This window comes from Netta rufina, assembly GCF_964035555.1.
Source record: "Netta rufina genome assembly, chromosome: 20".
NCBI lineage: Eukaryota > Metazoa > Chordata > Aves > Anseriformes > Anatidae > Netta > Netta rufina.
The window spans coordinates 6,181,731-6,195,009 of NC_140144.1; the positions used below are offsets into that span (position 1 = coordinate 6,181,731).

The 13,279-nt window shown below is 65.7% G+C and overlaps 3 protein-coding genes across 5 annotated transcripts; all 3 read left to right on the top strand.

Moving 5' to 3' along the window:
* The first annotated feature begins 3,494 nt into the window (after window positions 1–3,494).
* DPM2 (dolichyl-phosphate mannosyltransferase subunit 2, regulatory) lies at window positions 3,495–5,266 on the top strand. Of its 2 annotated transcripts, XR_014619008.1 has the most exons (5): window positions 3,495–3,528; window positions 3,639–3,728; window positions 4,307–4,409; window positions 4,718–5,106; window positions 5,225–5,266. XR_014619008.1 is itself a non-coding variant. In XM_084298991.1 (4 exons), exons 1-4 carry the CDS (start codon window positions 3,526–3,528, stop codon window positions 4,774–4,776), a joined length of 255 nt encoding a protein of 84 aa, XP_084155117.1. In that variant the 5' UTR covers window positions 3,495–3,525; the 3' UTR covers window positions 4,777–5,266. The 2 variants fall into 2 exon arrangements, 1 of the variants encoding a protein (XP_084155117.1); XM_084298991.1 differs by having other exon boundaries at window positions 4,718–5,266.
* A 64-nt stretch (window positions 5,267–5,330) lies between these two features.
* Window positions 5,331–8,215, top strand: PIP5KL1 (phosphatidylinositol-4-phosphate 5-kinase like 1; the record flags this gene model as incomplete). Its single annotated transcript, XM_084298809.1, has 10 exons — window positions 5,331–5,343; window positions 5,914–5,993; window positions 6,132–6,323; window positions 6,403–6,453; window positions 6,522–6,670; window positions 6,779–6,903; window positions 6,983–7,109; window positions 7,575–7,672; window positions 7,743–7,869; window positions 7,945–8,215. Exons 2-10 carry the CDS (start codon window positions 5,991–5,993, stop codon window positions 8,213–8,215), a joined length of 1,143 nt encoding a protein of 380 aa, XP_084154935.1. The 5' UTR covers window positions 5,331–5,343; window positions 5,914–5,990.
* Window positions 8,216–10,572: 2,357 nt separating this feature from the next.
* Window positions 10,573–13,279, top strand: ST6GALNAC4 (ST6 N-acetylgalactosaminide alpha-2,6-sialyltransferase 4). 2 transcript variants are annotated; one of them, XM_084299239.1, is made up of 6 exons: window positions 10,573–10,710; window positions 11,040–11,125; window positions 11,561–11,737; window positions 11,867–12,279; window positions 12,402–12,509; window positions 12,592–13,279. In XM_084299239.1, the coding sequence occupies exons 2-6, from the start codon at window positions 11,114–11,116 to the stop codon at window positions 12,779–12,781; spliced, it is 900 nt and encodes a 299-aa protein (XP_084155365.1). In that variant the 5' UTR covers window positions 10,573–10,710; window positions 11,040–11,113; the 3' UTR covers window positions 12,782–13,279. The 2 variants fall into 2 exon arrangements, with proteins under 2 accessions (XP_084155365.1, XP_084155366.1); XM_084299240.1 differs by having other exon boundaries at window positions 10,581–10,710; window positions 11,029–11,125.

The following is a 13,279-nucleotide window of genomic DNA, read 5'->3' on the forward strand; positions in this document are numbered from 1 at the left end:
GCCCCCTGCAGAAAGCTAAGCCCTTTTGAGTGTTCGCTTCAGGTTTTTAGAGGGTTCTGAACTGGGCCGAGACCCGAAGAAACGTCTTTCATTCGAATCTTAATAGGAGGGGGGTGACTTTTTTTTTTTTTAATTTATTTTGTCGTTGCTGTTTTTTTTTTTTTCTTTTTAAACTGGTGGCTGTGCAGCTGGACTCTGCACGCGCTGTTGTGAACCTCTGGGAAAAAAAACCTCACTCCAGGTACGCTAGAGCACCTAGGTGAAACGCCCCTCCTGGAGAGGGGCCCCGTCCTGTCCCCCCCCCTCGCTGCCTTACCTGGGGGCTGCCGAGCCCCCCTCTGCCCCCCTGCCCTGCCCTGACCCCCCAACCTAGGCTCTAGCTGAACGAATTGATGCTCTGGTGACTTAGCCCTGTGGACAAGGCAAGTCCCCAGGGGCGAGTTGCTGCAGACACTGCCTGGTAGCACGTGTTTGCACTGAAAAGCCACTTCCTCGCTTGGGGGGGCTCCCAAATGAGCTCCCCCCCTTCCCTCTCGAGCGCCGCGTCGTCCATCAGCCCACCCGCGCCGTCCCGACCCCATCCGTGGCTGCCCGGGAGGGAGGGAGCTGGAAACCTGGGAAAGAGAAAGGAATTGAGGTGAAGCTTGGAGCTAGAGGTGTGGCTGAGCCTCCGAACTTGCCTCGACTGTAAGGAATAATGGGAGAGCCCGTATTTTTGTGGGGGGAGGGAGGGGAAGGGGAGATTATGTTTTATTTTCGTGAAAGCCAATTGAGCTCGGTGATCTTCGGATGAGGCGCGCACTTGATTTATATCAGATTCTATAGAGAGATCGCTGATATTTTTGGAAAGGGAATGGGTCTATGCAAACTTCCAAAATTGCTTGAAAGATAGTTTAACATTTTTTTACTTTGAAAATCTAAAGATAAATCTCTAACTTTTTTTCTTAAAGCAGAAGTGCGTTTAGAAAGAGAAGCTACTTCCACTGCTCTATTTTGATGATGATTCTTGGAAAGTTTGGGCTGGAGGGAATGACTATTTTTCACCATTTTTATCTCGCTCCTCTAGTTTTTTGTTTCTTTTTCTAACGGAATGCTGTGCCGTCTTTGATTCAACAGATCGTGTTTGTATTTTCTGTATCTGGTTCCTAACGTAGAGAAATAACAAATATATGAGGAAATCAATATAATGTCAAATGTTGTTATGGTTTGGGGGAAAATAAAGGTTTTTGGTACTTCACAATGATTCTTCTGGCTTTGTGGTTTTGTCCTAGACAGACGTTTGCTTCAGAAGTACTGGCTGAGGAAGCGAAAAGGTCAGACGGTGCCTGCTGGCAGGCAGGGCTTGGCAGCCAGCAGGGCACCGGGTCCCTGCCAGCCCTCCTGGGGGCAGGAGAGGGGCTGGAGCAGGGCAGGCGCCGCAGCACGCGGCCAGTAGAAGCAGGAGCCCGAAATCCAGGGGGAAGGTGACCTGGCACCACCGCCAGCCCCTGGCACAGCCTCGTGGTCCTGAACACCGCGTCCCTGCCAGGGCTGCGCTCAGCGGCCACATCCTGCCCCGCTGTGGGGACGCTGCCACAGCTGAAGCGTGGCTCCAGCAGCACCTGGGGAGCAGGGCAGCCTCTCCTCTTCCTCCGTGAGCTGGATTCACCCTCCCCAGCCTCCCAAAGCTGTAACATCTGCACCTTTCAGTCCCAGGCCCCCCCCCCGCCTCCCCTTCCTCTGAGGCTCCCCGCGTCCCTCGGCTCTTTGGGCTCCCTTTTCCTTCTCCAGCTGCCTTGTGAGTGAACCGACTGCGAGGCAGGATGTTAGATCTGCCTGCTGGAGCTGTTGGAGCTCCCTGCTCTCAAGATGAGTCACTTCCCTCGGAACTGAGCAGCAGGTGGCTGTGGGAATGGAAACCTGCTGCTGCAGGAGAGGGGGAAACCGATGCTGCAGGAGCTGCAAGCCTTCCACCAAGGGATTTGCTCCCAGCACTGGGGGCTTTTCTCCACCATAATTCAGCACTGAACTACAGGGTCACAGCAGCACCAGGCCTATGCTTAGTGATTCGGTGGTTCTAAGGTTGGAAAAGCCCTCCAAGATCACCTGGGCCTACCACCACTGTCACCCACTAACCCGTGTCCCCCAGCACCACGTCCAACCTCTCCTTGAACACCCCCAGGGATGGGGACTCCACCACCTCCCTGGGCAACCTGTCCCAATGCCTGACTGCTCTTTCTGAGCAGAAATGTCTCATTTCCAACCTGAACCTCCCCTGATGCAATTTGAGGCCATTCCCTCTGGTCCTACCACAGTTACCTGAGAGCAGAGGCTGACCCCCAGCTCCCCACCCCTTCGTTTCAGGCAGTTGGAGGAAGCAATGAACTCTGCCCCAAGCCTCTTACAGACCAAACCCCCCTAGTTCACAGGACTTCTGTTCCAGACCCCTCACCAGCTTCGCAGCCATGCTGTGGGCACACTCCAGGGCTTGGTGGATTCCCTTTAGGAAGAGCTGGGGGCTGCAGGGCTCCAGGCACAGGCAGCTGGGGCAAAGAGGGGTGCAAGGGTAGCGGTGAGATATGGAGGTAGGGGTGAGATAGGAGGTTACAGGTGAGATGTGAGTGTACGGGGTGAGATGGGAGGGTATGGAGTTAGGGGTGAGGGCACAGGTGAGGTGTGAGGGTATGGGGTGTGATATGAGGGTACAGGTGAGATATGAAGGTTCAGGTGAGATATGAAGGTTCAGGCAGGTGAGATGTGTGGGTGTCATGTGAGGGTATGGGGTTAGGGGTGAGGGTACAGGGTGTGATATGAGGGTCCAGGTGAGATGTGAGGGTACAGGGTGAGATATGAGGGTTCAAGCAGGTGAGTTGAGAGGGTACAGGTTTGGTATGAGGGTACAGGTGAGGTGTGAGGGTTCAGGTGAGATATGAGGGTTCAGGTAGGTGAGATGTAAGGGTACAGGTGAGATATGAGGGAATGGGGTTAGGGGTGAGGGCTCAGGTGAGGTGTAAGGGTATGGGGTGTGATGTGAGGGTTCAGGCGAGGCATGAGGGTTCAGGCAGGTGAGATGTGAGGATGCGGGTATCATGTGAGGGTATGGGGTTAGGGGTGAGGGCACAGGTGTGATATGAGGGTACAGGTGAGGTGTGAGGGTTCAGCTAGGTGAGATGTGAGGGTACAAGTGAGATATGAGCGTACAGATGAGATGTGAGAGAATGGGGTTAGTTGTGAGGGTACAGGGTGTGATGTGAGGGTTCAGGCAGGTGAGATGTGGGGGTACAGGTGAGATGTGAGGACATGGGGTGAGACACGAAGGTTCAGCTGAGGTGTGAGGCGCTTGGCCCCCACCCCACGTCCCCCAGCCCTCCGCCTCCCGCCACACTCCGGGCGGGGCCGCGCCTACATTTCCCACCACACCCCGCGCCTCGCTTTTGGGCTCTCCCTCGCTGATTGGCCGCTCGGAGGCAGCGTGACGAGGGGGCGGCGCGCTGATTGGCGGGCAGCAACCCGGAAGGACGGCGCGGGCAGGGGGCGCCCGTCGCTATGGTGAGCGGGGCCTGCACCGGGGCCGGGGCCTGGGCCTGAACCGGGGCCTGCGGGGCCGGGCCCGGGGCCCCCCCTGACGCTCTCCCCTCCTCTCCCCTCTCCCTTCGCAGGCCACGGCGACGGATCGTGCGGTGGGTTTCGGCCTGGTCGCCTTCAGCCTGGCGCTGTTCGCCTACTACACGCTGTGGATCGTGGTGCTGGTACGGAGCCGGGGGGGGGCTCGGGGGGCGCCGGGCCCTGGCACAGCACGGGACATCGGGGAGCACCGGGGGAGGAGGCACCCGGCGGAGAAACCACCCCGGGGGGATGCCGGGTGTAGAGAGCCACGCATGGGGCCGGTGGCATCGCCCCTGGGGTTGGGGCTGCCCCTCCCCGGCTGCCCCAGAGCTGGTGGTGCGGGCCCCAGTGCCCCAAATTGCCCCAAAGTGCCCCAAAATGCTGCAGTGTCCTTGAGGAATGAATCCCAGCAGGGTCTCAATAAAACACAGCCAGTGCCGGCCGTTCCCTTTGGGCAGGCAGTGCTGGGGGCTTGCTGTGTCCAGCCCCTGCTCACCCCTCACCACCCCTGCTGGAGCCCCCGGCCTCCCGTCCGTCCCCGTGGGCTCTGCAGCTGCTGTGTGAGGGCCTCACCACGCAGGCCTGGCCGCTCTTTAATTAGCAATCCCCTCCAGCCGGGTGTTTCCGTCCTGCTTTTGAAACCAGCCGGCCGCAGGTGTGTGTGTGTGTCCTGCAGGTGGTGCCCCCCTGCTGACCGCCCCCTCTCTTTCTCTCTCTGCAGCCCTTCATCGACAGCGCCCACGCCATCCACCGCTTCTTCCTGCCCAGGGAGTACGCCGTTATCATCCCCGTGGTGGCTGGGCTGCTGCTGCTGCTATTTATAGGTGAGCGTTATTTCGGTTGCTCTAATTAAAGCCTTCTAAATGAGGAAGAGAGAAGGGGGTTGCTAGGGGGGTGGCTAACGCACGGTGCTTGTGACGCGCTGCCCGTGGCTCCTGCAGCAGCTGCATGTGGCAGGGACCCTGGCGGTGGGCTCTGTGCGTGCACACGCGCGTGTCACTGGCTCCTCGAGCCTCTGCACGTGGGTTTGCTTCTTGCTCTCTCTGCTAAAATTCCGTTCCTCACCGTGGCGTGTTTTAAAAGCTCCCCTAATTAGAAATACTCTGACCTAATTTGTTCTCTCCCGTGGCAGGCGTTTTTATAATGGTGGTGACGTGGAAGAGCAAGAAGCCCGCCAAGAAATCGGAGTGAGGGGCCGGCTGTGAGAGATGAGGGGGAGGCCCCCAGCCAGGAAGGGGCTGCAGCACCGCACGGCCGCCTCCTCCACAGCTCACTTGCAGCCGCAGCACCGGGCTGGCTGCTCTCCCTCCCCACATTCCTTCCTGAGAAGCAGCAGCCTCCTGGAGTTTACGACTTACTGACCAAAAGGGAGCAAAACTGGCCGACAGGACTCACCAGGAGAGGGCCCGGAGCTCTGGCTCTGAGGGTGCTGCTCCCAGCGGGGGCTACGTGCAGCCCCTGTGATTCAGCTGGGCCGTGTGGGAGCTGCCAGGGCGCAGCCAGCCCAGCCAGCCCCCTCAGGTGCTTGGTAGCCCTTCCTCTCTGCTCCTGCTGTGTCCACGTTTGTTCCCTGTTTTTTTTTCCTAACTTTATATACTGTTGTTTTTTTTTTTTTGTTTTGTTTTTAATCGGATTCAAGACTGTGAAGAAAGAAATCAAGATTTTGGGCTATGAAGAGGCAGTCTCGTGTCCTCCCTTTGCCTTCTGGAAGGGCTCACGGTGGTGCTGTGGGCTCTGGTGTCTCAGAAGAGCCCCCTGGTGAGGCCAGGCTCCCAGGGACAGTGCCCATCTCCTCCTGCAGCATCTAGCTGAGGCCGTGGCCGTGCCCTGGCTCACAGAGGGAGCATTTGGCTGCACCTCTGTGGGGGGAACTGCATCCACCCACTAAAGGTGTCTGCAGGGTCTCCACCTTTATCCTCCTCCCATGCTGCGTGTGGGGGTGCAGCTCCAGCCTCATCTCCTGCCTCGGGGAGATGAATTTGGGCTTGGGGGGCTGGAGACAACAAGGGGAAGGCATCAGGTTGTGCCTGTTGGCAGCTCTGGGCTGGTGCTGCTCCTTCCTGGGACACCTCCAGGGCAGAGCCTTCCCCGGGGCACTGTTCCGCAGGGTCCCTGCCCCGTGGAAGGGGCTCTGGGGACACAGAATGCACGCGCACGGTGCCGGGCGGTGCCCCCTGAACCACCCCTGCCTGGGTGGCCAGCGCTGGTGAGGGCTGGGTTGCCCCAGGGGTGTGGATCTGCCCCTATTCCTCATCCCAGCGTGGCCCCTGCCCTACTGCAGGCCCCGTGCACTGCTCACACCGCATGTCCTCGTCCTGCCGCCCACAGGTCCCCCGGCCGTGGGGCTCTGATGGCAGGGAGCTGGCTGCTGGGACAGCGAGGGGACAGTGACGCTGCCGGGGGCCATGGTGAGCAGTCCCTGGGCTGGGGAGGGCAGCGGGGTGTGAGCACGGGGGGCTTGGGGCTGGCAGGAGTGAGCTGGAAGGGGCCGGGACCCCCTCACCCCATCCCCACAGCCACCATGAACACCCTGTTCCCCCCCCCAGGCTGCTGTGACAGGAGGGACCCCAGCGAGCCGCCCACGTGCCGGGGGGCTCCGCCTGTCCCCGCGGGCCCCCCAGCAGCACAAACTCGGCCTCTTCGAGATCGGCCCCGAGCACCAATTCTACCTCCTCACCTGCCGCCTGCGCGCGGGGCTCCGCGCCGCCACCCAGGCTGCCATTGACCACCCGCCCGCGGTGAGCACCCCCCCGGCACCCACCGGGGGTCCCACACTTCCCCCCCGGAGACCCCCTCACCCCGTGCATCCCCCCCTAGGACACCCCCTGCGATGGTGACTGCGCGGCGGTGCTGAGGCAGCCGCACGAGGTAGGAGCTGCGGGGTTGCCCCCGCGTGTCCCCCCGGCCGTGCCGCGGCTCACCGCGTGCCACCGCAGGGCTTCGAGCTGCTCACCTACGCCGGGCCGGCCTTCGCCCGCCTGCGGCGCGCGCTGGGGCTGCCGGAGGAGCTGTACCAGGCGGCGCTGAGCTCGCGGTACTTCCAGTTCGTCAGCAACTCCAAGAGCAAAGCCCGCTTCTTCCTGACGTGAGCGGCGCCGGGGCGTCCCCCTGCAGCGGGGTGCGGGGCGCTGCGGGTGCCCCCGGGGTTCCCGGCCGCCCCCGGTGCCCCCCAGGCACGTCTCGCCCGCCGCAGGCAGGACAAACGCTTCTTCCTGAAGACGCAGACCAAGCAGGAGATGCGCTTCCTGCTCGCCAACCTGCCCCGCTACCTGCGGCACCTCGAGGCGTTCCCGCACTCGCTGCTCGTCCGCCTGCTGGGTGAGGGCGGCTGGGGGGGAATTGGGGGGACCTGGGGGGGATTTTGGGGGTGCCCACGGCCTCACGGCGCTCGCCCCAGGTGCCCACAGCATCGTCATGCCCCGCCGGAGCAGGGCAGGTGCCCCTGCCGCAGCCCTGCCCTGTCCCCAGCGCTACTTCACCGTCACACTGAGCGTCTTCTTCCCCGACGAGGGGATCCTCGAGAGGTGAGTCGGGGAAGGGCAGGGCTGGGGCGTCCGTCTGTCTGTCCTGCCGGGCCTGGGGTCCGTCTGCTGCATGCTGCCCATGTCTGTCTGTCCGTCCTGGGGGTGGCTGTGTCCTGTTGTCCCAGGGCGTGCGATGTCCGTCTGTCCTGGCAAAGCCAGGTTCTGTTTGGCGCCTGCCCTTGGCGCGTGGTGTCCGTGTGTCCTGGGGAACGTGGTGTCCGTCTGTCCTTGGTGCCTGGTGTCTGTCTGTCTGTCTGGGGGACGCGGTGTGTGTCCATCCTGGGGCACACAGTGTCCACCTACCCTTGGTGCCTGGTGCGTCTCTCCTGGGGGACGCGGTGTCTGTCTGTCCTGGTGAAGTGCTGTCCATCCATCCTTGGTGCCCGGTGTCCGTCTGTCCGGGGCCATCCCCCCCCCGTGCCAGCCTGGCTGTGGGGTGGGCACGGAGCCGCTGCCCCCCCCCAGGTACGACATCAAGGGCTGCCGCGTGGACCGCTGGGCCGAGCCCGCGAGCGCCGTGGTGCTGAAAGACCTCAACTTCGAGGGCAAGTCCCTCGTGCTGGGTAAGGCGTGGGGGGCACGGGGGGACACGGCGAGGTCCGGGGGGGGCTGAGGCTGCCCCGTGTGCCGCAGGCTCCCAGCGGCCGTGGCTGCTGCGGCAGCTGGAGCTGGACAGCCGCTTCCTGGAGGAGCTGCAGGTGCTGGATTACAGCCTGCTGCTGGCCGTGCGGCCCCTGCTCCCCGACGGGCTCACGGCACGGTGAGTGCTGCCCGGCGAGGGGACCCCCTGTTTTGTTTTTTGAGGGGGCTGAGCCCCCTGCCCGCCTCCCCGCAGGTCCCCGGTGCCGTGCCACGTCCTGCAGGGCTCGGGGCCGAGCCAGAACCAGCGCCCGCTGCCCGGCGGCAGCGACCCCCTGCACTGCATCGACGGGCCGCAGCGGCGCTACTCGGTGGGGCTGGTGGATCTCTTCAGCACCTACACCTTCCGCCGGCGCCTCGAGCACCTCTGGAAGAGGATCCGCTACCGGGACGGGTCCTTCTCCACCGTGCCCCCCGCTGCCTACGCCCGGCGGCTGTGCCGGTGGGTGGAAGCGCACAGCGAGTGACGGCCGCGCTCGGGGCTCGCCTAAAAAAACATTCCTGTGCCAGAAGCTGAGCGGAGATTTATTATTTGGGATGTGGACACCACCCCCTTGCCCGCCCAGAAGTGTCCCCAGAAATGCTGCCCTGTCCCTGCCCCAGGCTGAGCCTCGTGGGGCTCTGTGCCCGCCCCGGGGTGTTCAGCTCCCCATGGGATAAGCGGGGAATGCCGGGCTGCAAAGGGCAGCGGCCCTAAAAATAACCCCGGGGAGCAGCCGGCGGCACCACGAGGTGGCCGTGCTCCAGCCCAGGCTGAAGGTCAGGGCGCTGGGTGTGCCCCGTGCGGCTCCAGGTGCCCTCAGCACCACGCTTTGTGCCTCAGTTTCCCCCCTCGCAGCCTCTCTCGGGGGGCAGCGGGGTGTCCCCACCCCAGGGGGCTGTTTCTGGGTGCAGCCCCTTGCCCCATTGTGCCCTTCCCCTTTCAGGACACCCCCCATGGGCCAATGTCCCTGTCCCTGTGCAGGATCCGGCCCCACTCACGCCGTGCCCCCCCCAGCACTCCCCAAATTGGCATGGGGTCTCACACCCCGCATCCAGCACAGCCTGTGCGCGGTGGCAACACCCCACATTTCCCTGCTGAGGTGCTGCGGGGCTGCCCCGCGTGCTGTTGCCTGCAGCCTGGGCAGGTTGGGCAGGAGAAGGCGGCGGAAACACGGTGGAGAAAACCCAAACCCTCCCCGTGGGGCTGCTGCCGCGAGGCAGGGCAGCCCAAACTGCGGCCCTGAGGCACGCAGCCACCTCCGAGCGAGCTGAAGGATTGAAAAAAATCCACGGCAATTCGGGAGCCGTTCTTGGCTGGCGTGGGATGTCCAAGGGTGAGTGGGTGCTCCAGTTCATCACGGGAGGGCTGGTGGATGGGGTCCCCTGTGCAGACGGGGTGTCCCGTGCCACCGTCACCTCCTCTTCCATCCCTGCTGAAGCCTGTTGGGATGGGGGAACCTGCTTCGAGGTGGTGTGTTCAGCCCAACACCTCAAATTGGGGGAGAAGATACAAGGATGGAGCTCAAGGGCTGCACTAAGGACAGCGCACGGCTCCAGCACGGGGCCCCACAGGCCTCCTGCTGCTGCGTGGGCTCCTCCGTGGTCTGCGGGGCAGCTCCTGCCCCACTCCTGCCTCCTCCTGTGCTGACGCGCTGGCTGCAGGGCTGTTCCTTGCATCTCAGCCCTCTCTCCCCCAGCTGCTGGGGCGCAGCACTTTTTTCCTTCACTCTGCTCTCCCCGAGGCCCACCCAGCACCGCTCACGGCCCAGCTCCGACCACCAGCAGCAGGTCCCTTTTGGGGTGCCCGGCACTGGCTTCCCTCTGGCATTGGGCAGCCGCTGGGCTCTGCTCCCAGAGCCCCCCCTGCAGCTCCCCGGCTCCCACCCCCCGTCACGCAGCCCCAGTACAGAGGTTGTTTCTCTTATTTCCGTGTCATCTGCTTGGAAAAACAAATGCAAGGTGCGTCTGGCAGCCGTGAGCAGGCGGTTCCTGCAGGTGCTCTGCGCCTTGGCCCCGGTGCCAGGGGCTGCAGGGACGGGCAGGTGGGTGGCAGGTGGCCCCCCGAAGCCATCGGCCAGGACGGGGGCACCAGGAGGCCAACCTGCCCCAGCCCCGCTCCCCAAATACCCCCCGGGGCAGTGCTGCTGCCCCTGAGTGCGGTGAGCCGCTCCGGGCTGGGGGGCACGGGGGTGAGAGCGGGGCTTGGAGACGTGGAGGGACCGGGGGGCGGGGCTGCAGGGACCCCCAGGCTGGGGAGAGGGCTGGGAGGGCACCGAAGGAGGGAGCAGAAGACTGGGGACAGGGGACGGGGCCCGTCCTGGCTCTGTCGGACCCGGGGGACGCGGGCTGGGGGCCGGGGCGCAGGGGGTGGACGGGGACCGGGGCCGGTACCGGCTCTGCCCCGGGGGCTGGTGCATGGGCGAGCGCTCGGGGGGCGCACGGGAGCGCTGCCGGGGGCTGGGGGCGGCTCCGGGGGCTGCGGGGGGCGGCTCGGGGCCGGGGCGCACCGGGACGGGACCGGGACCGGGGCTGGGGCGCACCGGGAGGGGACCGGGGCTCGGACCGGGGCGCACCGGGACGGCACCGGAGGCGGTACCAGGGCGCACCGGGGCTGATACCGGGGCTCGAACCAAGGCACCAGGACGGTCCCGGGGCTGGCACCAGGGCGCACCGGGAGGGTCCCGGGGCTGATACCGGAGCCTGTGCCGGGGCTGGTACCAGGGCGCACCAGGACGCTCCCGGGGCTGGTGCAGGGGCCGTTCCCGGGAGCGGGGCGGCGGGGCGCGATGCCGAGGCTCCCCCCGCGGGGGCGGTCCCGGCAGTGCCCGCTCGGCTCCGCTCCGCCCCGGCGCGGCGCCGCCAGCCCGGCTCGGGGCAGCGCAGCCCGGTGCAGCGGGGATGCGGGGCCCGGCGGTGGTCCCGGGGGCCGGGCAGCGGCACCCCCGCTCCCGCTGCAGCCCCCGCGGGGGCTCCCGGCTCGGTGAGGGGGGGGCCGGGGCCTGGGCTGCGCTCCCAGCTCCGGGGGGGGGGGGAGGAGGAAGCGGTTATGGGATGGGGGGGTGGGAGCTGGGTTTGGGGAGGTGATAGTAGAGGGGAGGGTCCTGGGGGGTCGGTGGGGGTCTTGGTCCAAGGGGAACGTCCCGGGGATGGGGGAGGTTCTGGGCATGGGGGGGGGGCATGAGCGCGGGGAGGGGGGTGTTGGGGTACCGGGGGGTCCCAGTGGGGTCTCCAGCCGTGATGGGGGGCAACCAGGCACCAGCCCCCTTCCTTTCCCCCCTCCCCACCCCACTGACCCCAGCCTGCATACAGGCTGCGCGCCGCGACCCCCCAGGTAACGCCGGCTGCCCCCGCGGGACCCCCGCCGGCCGCCCTCACCCCGCAGGATGAGGACACTGGTGAGTACCCGGGGTGCCGGGAGCGGGGGGCTACGGGGCCGGGGCGAGCCCGCGGGCATCACGGGGCTGCTCACCCCAAACCCCACGCTGGGGCACTGGGGCACTGGGGCAGGGCCTTGCCCGGCCGCCCCACTGGGCTCTCGGCAACCCCCTGGACCCCGGAGCGGGAGCAGGGGCCCGAGCCTGGCACGATTTGGGGAGCTCAGCCCCACGGCTCGCAGCCATGCAGCGCGTGGGTCTGGCTGCGTGCAGGAAGTGAGTCACGCGCAGGCACCGGCGGCTCCTCGTCCCCACCCCAGCGAGCGCCCGAGCCCGTGCGTCCTCCCCCCGAGAGGCCGGTTTTGCCGCGAGGCGTCCCGCTGCCTCCCCGGGCACCCCACACGGGGCCGGCTCACGTAGCCTGGGCCTGGAGAACCATCCCTGCTCTGCTTCCAGCTCCGCTTCTTCCTCGCCCTGGTGTGCGTGGCCGCCGTCTCCGTGCTCTATGTCCTGCTCTGCTCCCTCGCCTGCCTGCGGCCCTGCTGCCGAGCGGCGCAGCGCTGGGACGGCCCCGTGTACTCTGCACCCGCCGTGCTCAGCTTCCAGGGGTACAGCCGCGTCCCCGACGGGCAGGTGCGTGGGGACGGGGAGGGGACAGCCCAACCACCGTTCCCCCAATGCCTCAGTTTCCCCCTTTCTGGGGGAAAATGGGGGAAGCGCTGGCACCCGGAGGGGCCGTGCTGACGGCGCGTGTCCCCGCAGCCGCTGCGGCGAGCGCCGTGCCACCGCTGCGCCGTCGTCTCCAGCTCGGGGCAGATGCTGGGCTCGCGCCTGGGGCAGGCCATCGACGGGCAGGAGTGCGTGCTGCGCATGAACCACGCGCCCACCGCCGGCTACGAGGAGGACGTGGGGGCGCGGAGCACCGTCCGCGTGGTGTCGCACACCAGCGTCCCGCTGCTGCTGAGGAACCAGCCCTACTTCTTCCAGCAGTCCCAGGAGACCGTCTACGTCATCTGGGGGCCCTCCAAAAAGATGAGCCGGGAGAAAGGGGGCCCCACCTACCGGGCGCTGCTGAAGGTGATGGAGACGTACCCGCGCCTGCAGATCTACACCCTGACCGAGGAGAAGATGGCCTACTGCGACGACGTCTTCCAGAACGAGACGGGGAAGAACAGGTACCACGGAACCCCCCGGGGGCGCTGAGCCCCCTGCTCTGGCCGAGCCCCTGCTGGGTGTCCATCCGTCTGTCCGCCCGCCCGTCCGTCCGTCCTCCAACGCGGCCGCCTGTGCGTTGCAGGGTGAAGTCGGGCTCCTTCCTGAGCACGGGCTGGTTCACCATGATCCTGGCCATGGAGCTGTGCGAGCGCATCCGCGTCTTCGGCATGGTCAGCGACAGCTACTGCAGGTGCGGGGCCGGGGGGGCTGCTGGCGGCGCCTGGCAGCGGGGGGGGGCCGCATCCCGCTCAGCTTCCTCCCTGCGCCGCCAGGGAGAAGAACCACACGAGCGTGCCTTACCACTACTTCGAGAAGGGCCGGCTGGACGAGTGCAGGATGTACCTGGTGCACGAGCGGGCGCCCCGCGCCGGGCACCGCTTCATCACCGAGAAAGCCATCTTCTCCCGCTGGGCCAAGAGGAGGGACATCGTCTTCACCCACCCGTCGTGGGCGGGCGGCTAGGAGCGGCGCCGTGGCTGCCTCAGCCCTGCCCGTGCCGTGGTTGGAGGCCTCTTTGCTGTACCCCCAGGTCTGGTGGGTGTGTGGGTGGCAGCGGGGGGACCCCCACCCCGTACAAGCACATTGGGGACGGGGCTGGACCCGCTGAGCCCCCCCCCAGCTGCAGGCACCAAGCTGCCTTGGACACACGGGGACCTCGCCGGCACCACCAGATGGATGCTTGCTGTGGGATTCAGCGTTTGGTGACGTGAGGAGGGGAAACTCAGCCCCCTCCAGCTGCTGCCTTGTCCCAGGATGGAGCCCCAGTGCCATGGGACCTGGTGCCACATGTGGGGCACAGGGAATGGGGCCGGGCTGTCCCCCCCGGACTGTACCCGAGCTGCCCCCAGGACAGGGCTCTGCGTGCCTCCTGCCCCCCAGCCCGGGGCCACGTGCCCTGGGAGCTCTGAGTTGCCTTGTCACAAGTGCCCTTGGACCGAGACCAAAGCAAACTCCATTAAA

Coding starts and splice junctions, on each gene's coding strand:
- DPM2 (XM_084298991.1), top strand. Junction 3,729..4,306: donor CGCTGTGGATCGTGGTGCTG/GTACGGAGCCGG, acceptor CTCTCTCTGCAG/CCCTTCATCGACAGCGCCCA. Junction 4,410..4,717: donor GCTGCTGCTGCTATTTATAG/GTGAGCGTTATT, acceptor CTCCCGTGGCAG/GCGTTTTTATAATGGTGGTG.
- ST6GALNAC4 (XM_084299239.1), top strand. Junction 11,738..11,866: donor GCCGCGTCCCCGACGGGCAG/GTGCGTGGGGAC, acceptor GTGTCCCCGCAG/CCGCTGCGGCGAGCGCCGTG. Junction 12,510..12,591: donor GTCAGCGACAGCTACTGCAG/GTGCGGGGCCGG, acceptor CTGCGCCGCCAG/GGAGAAGAACCACACGAGCG.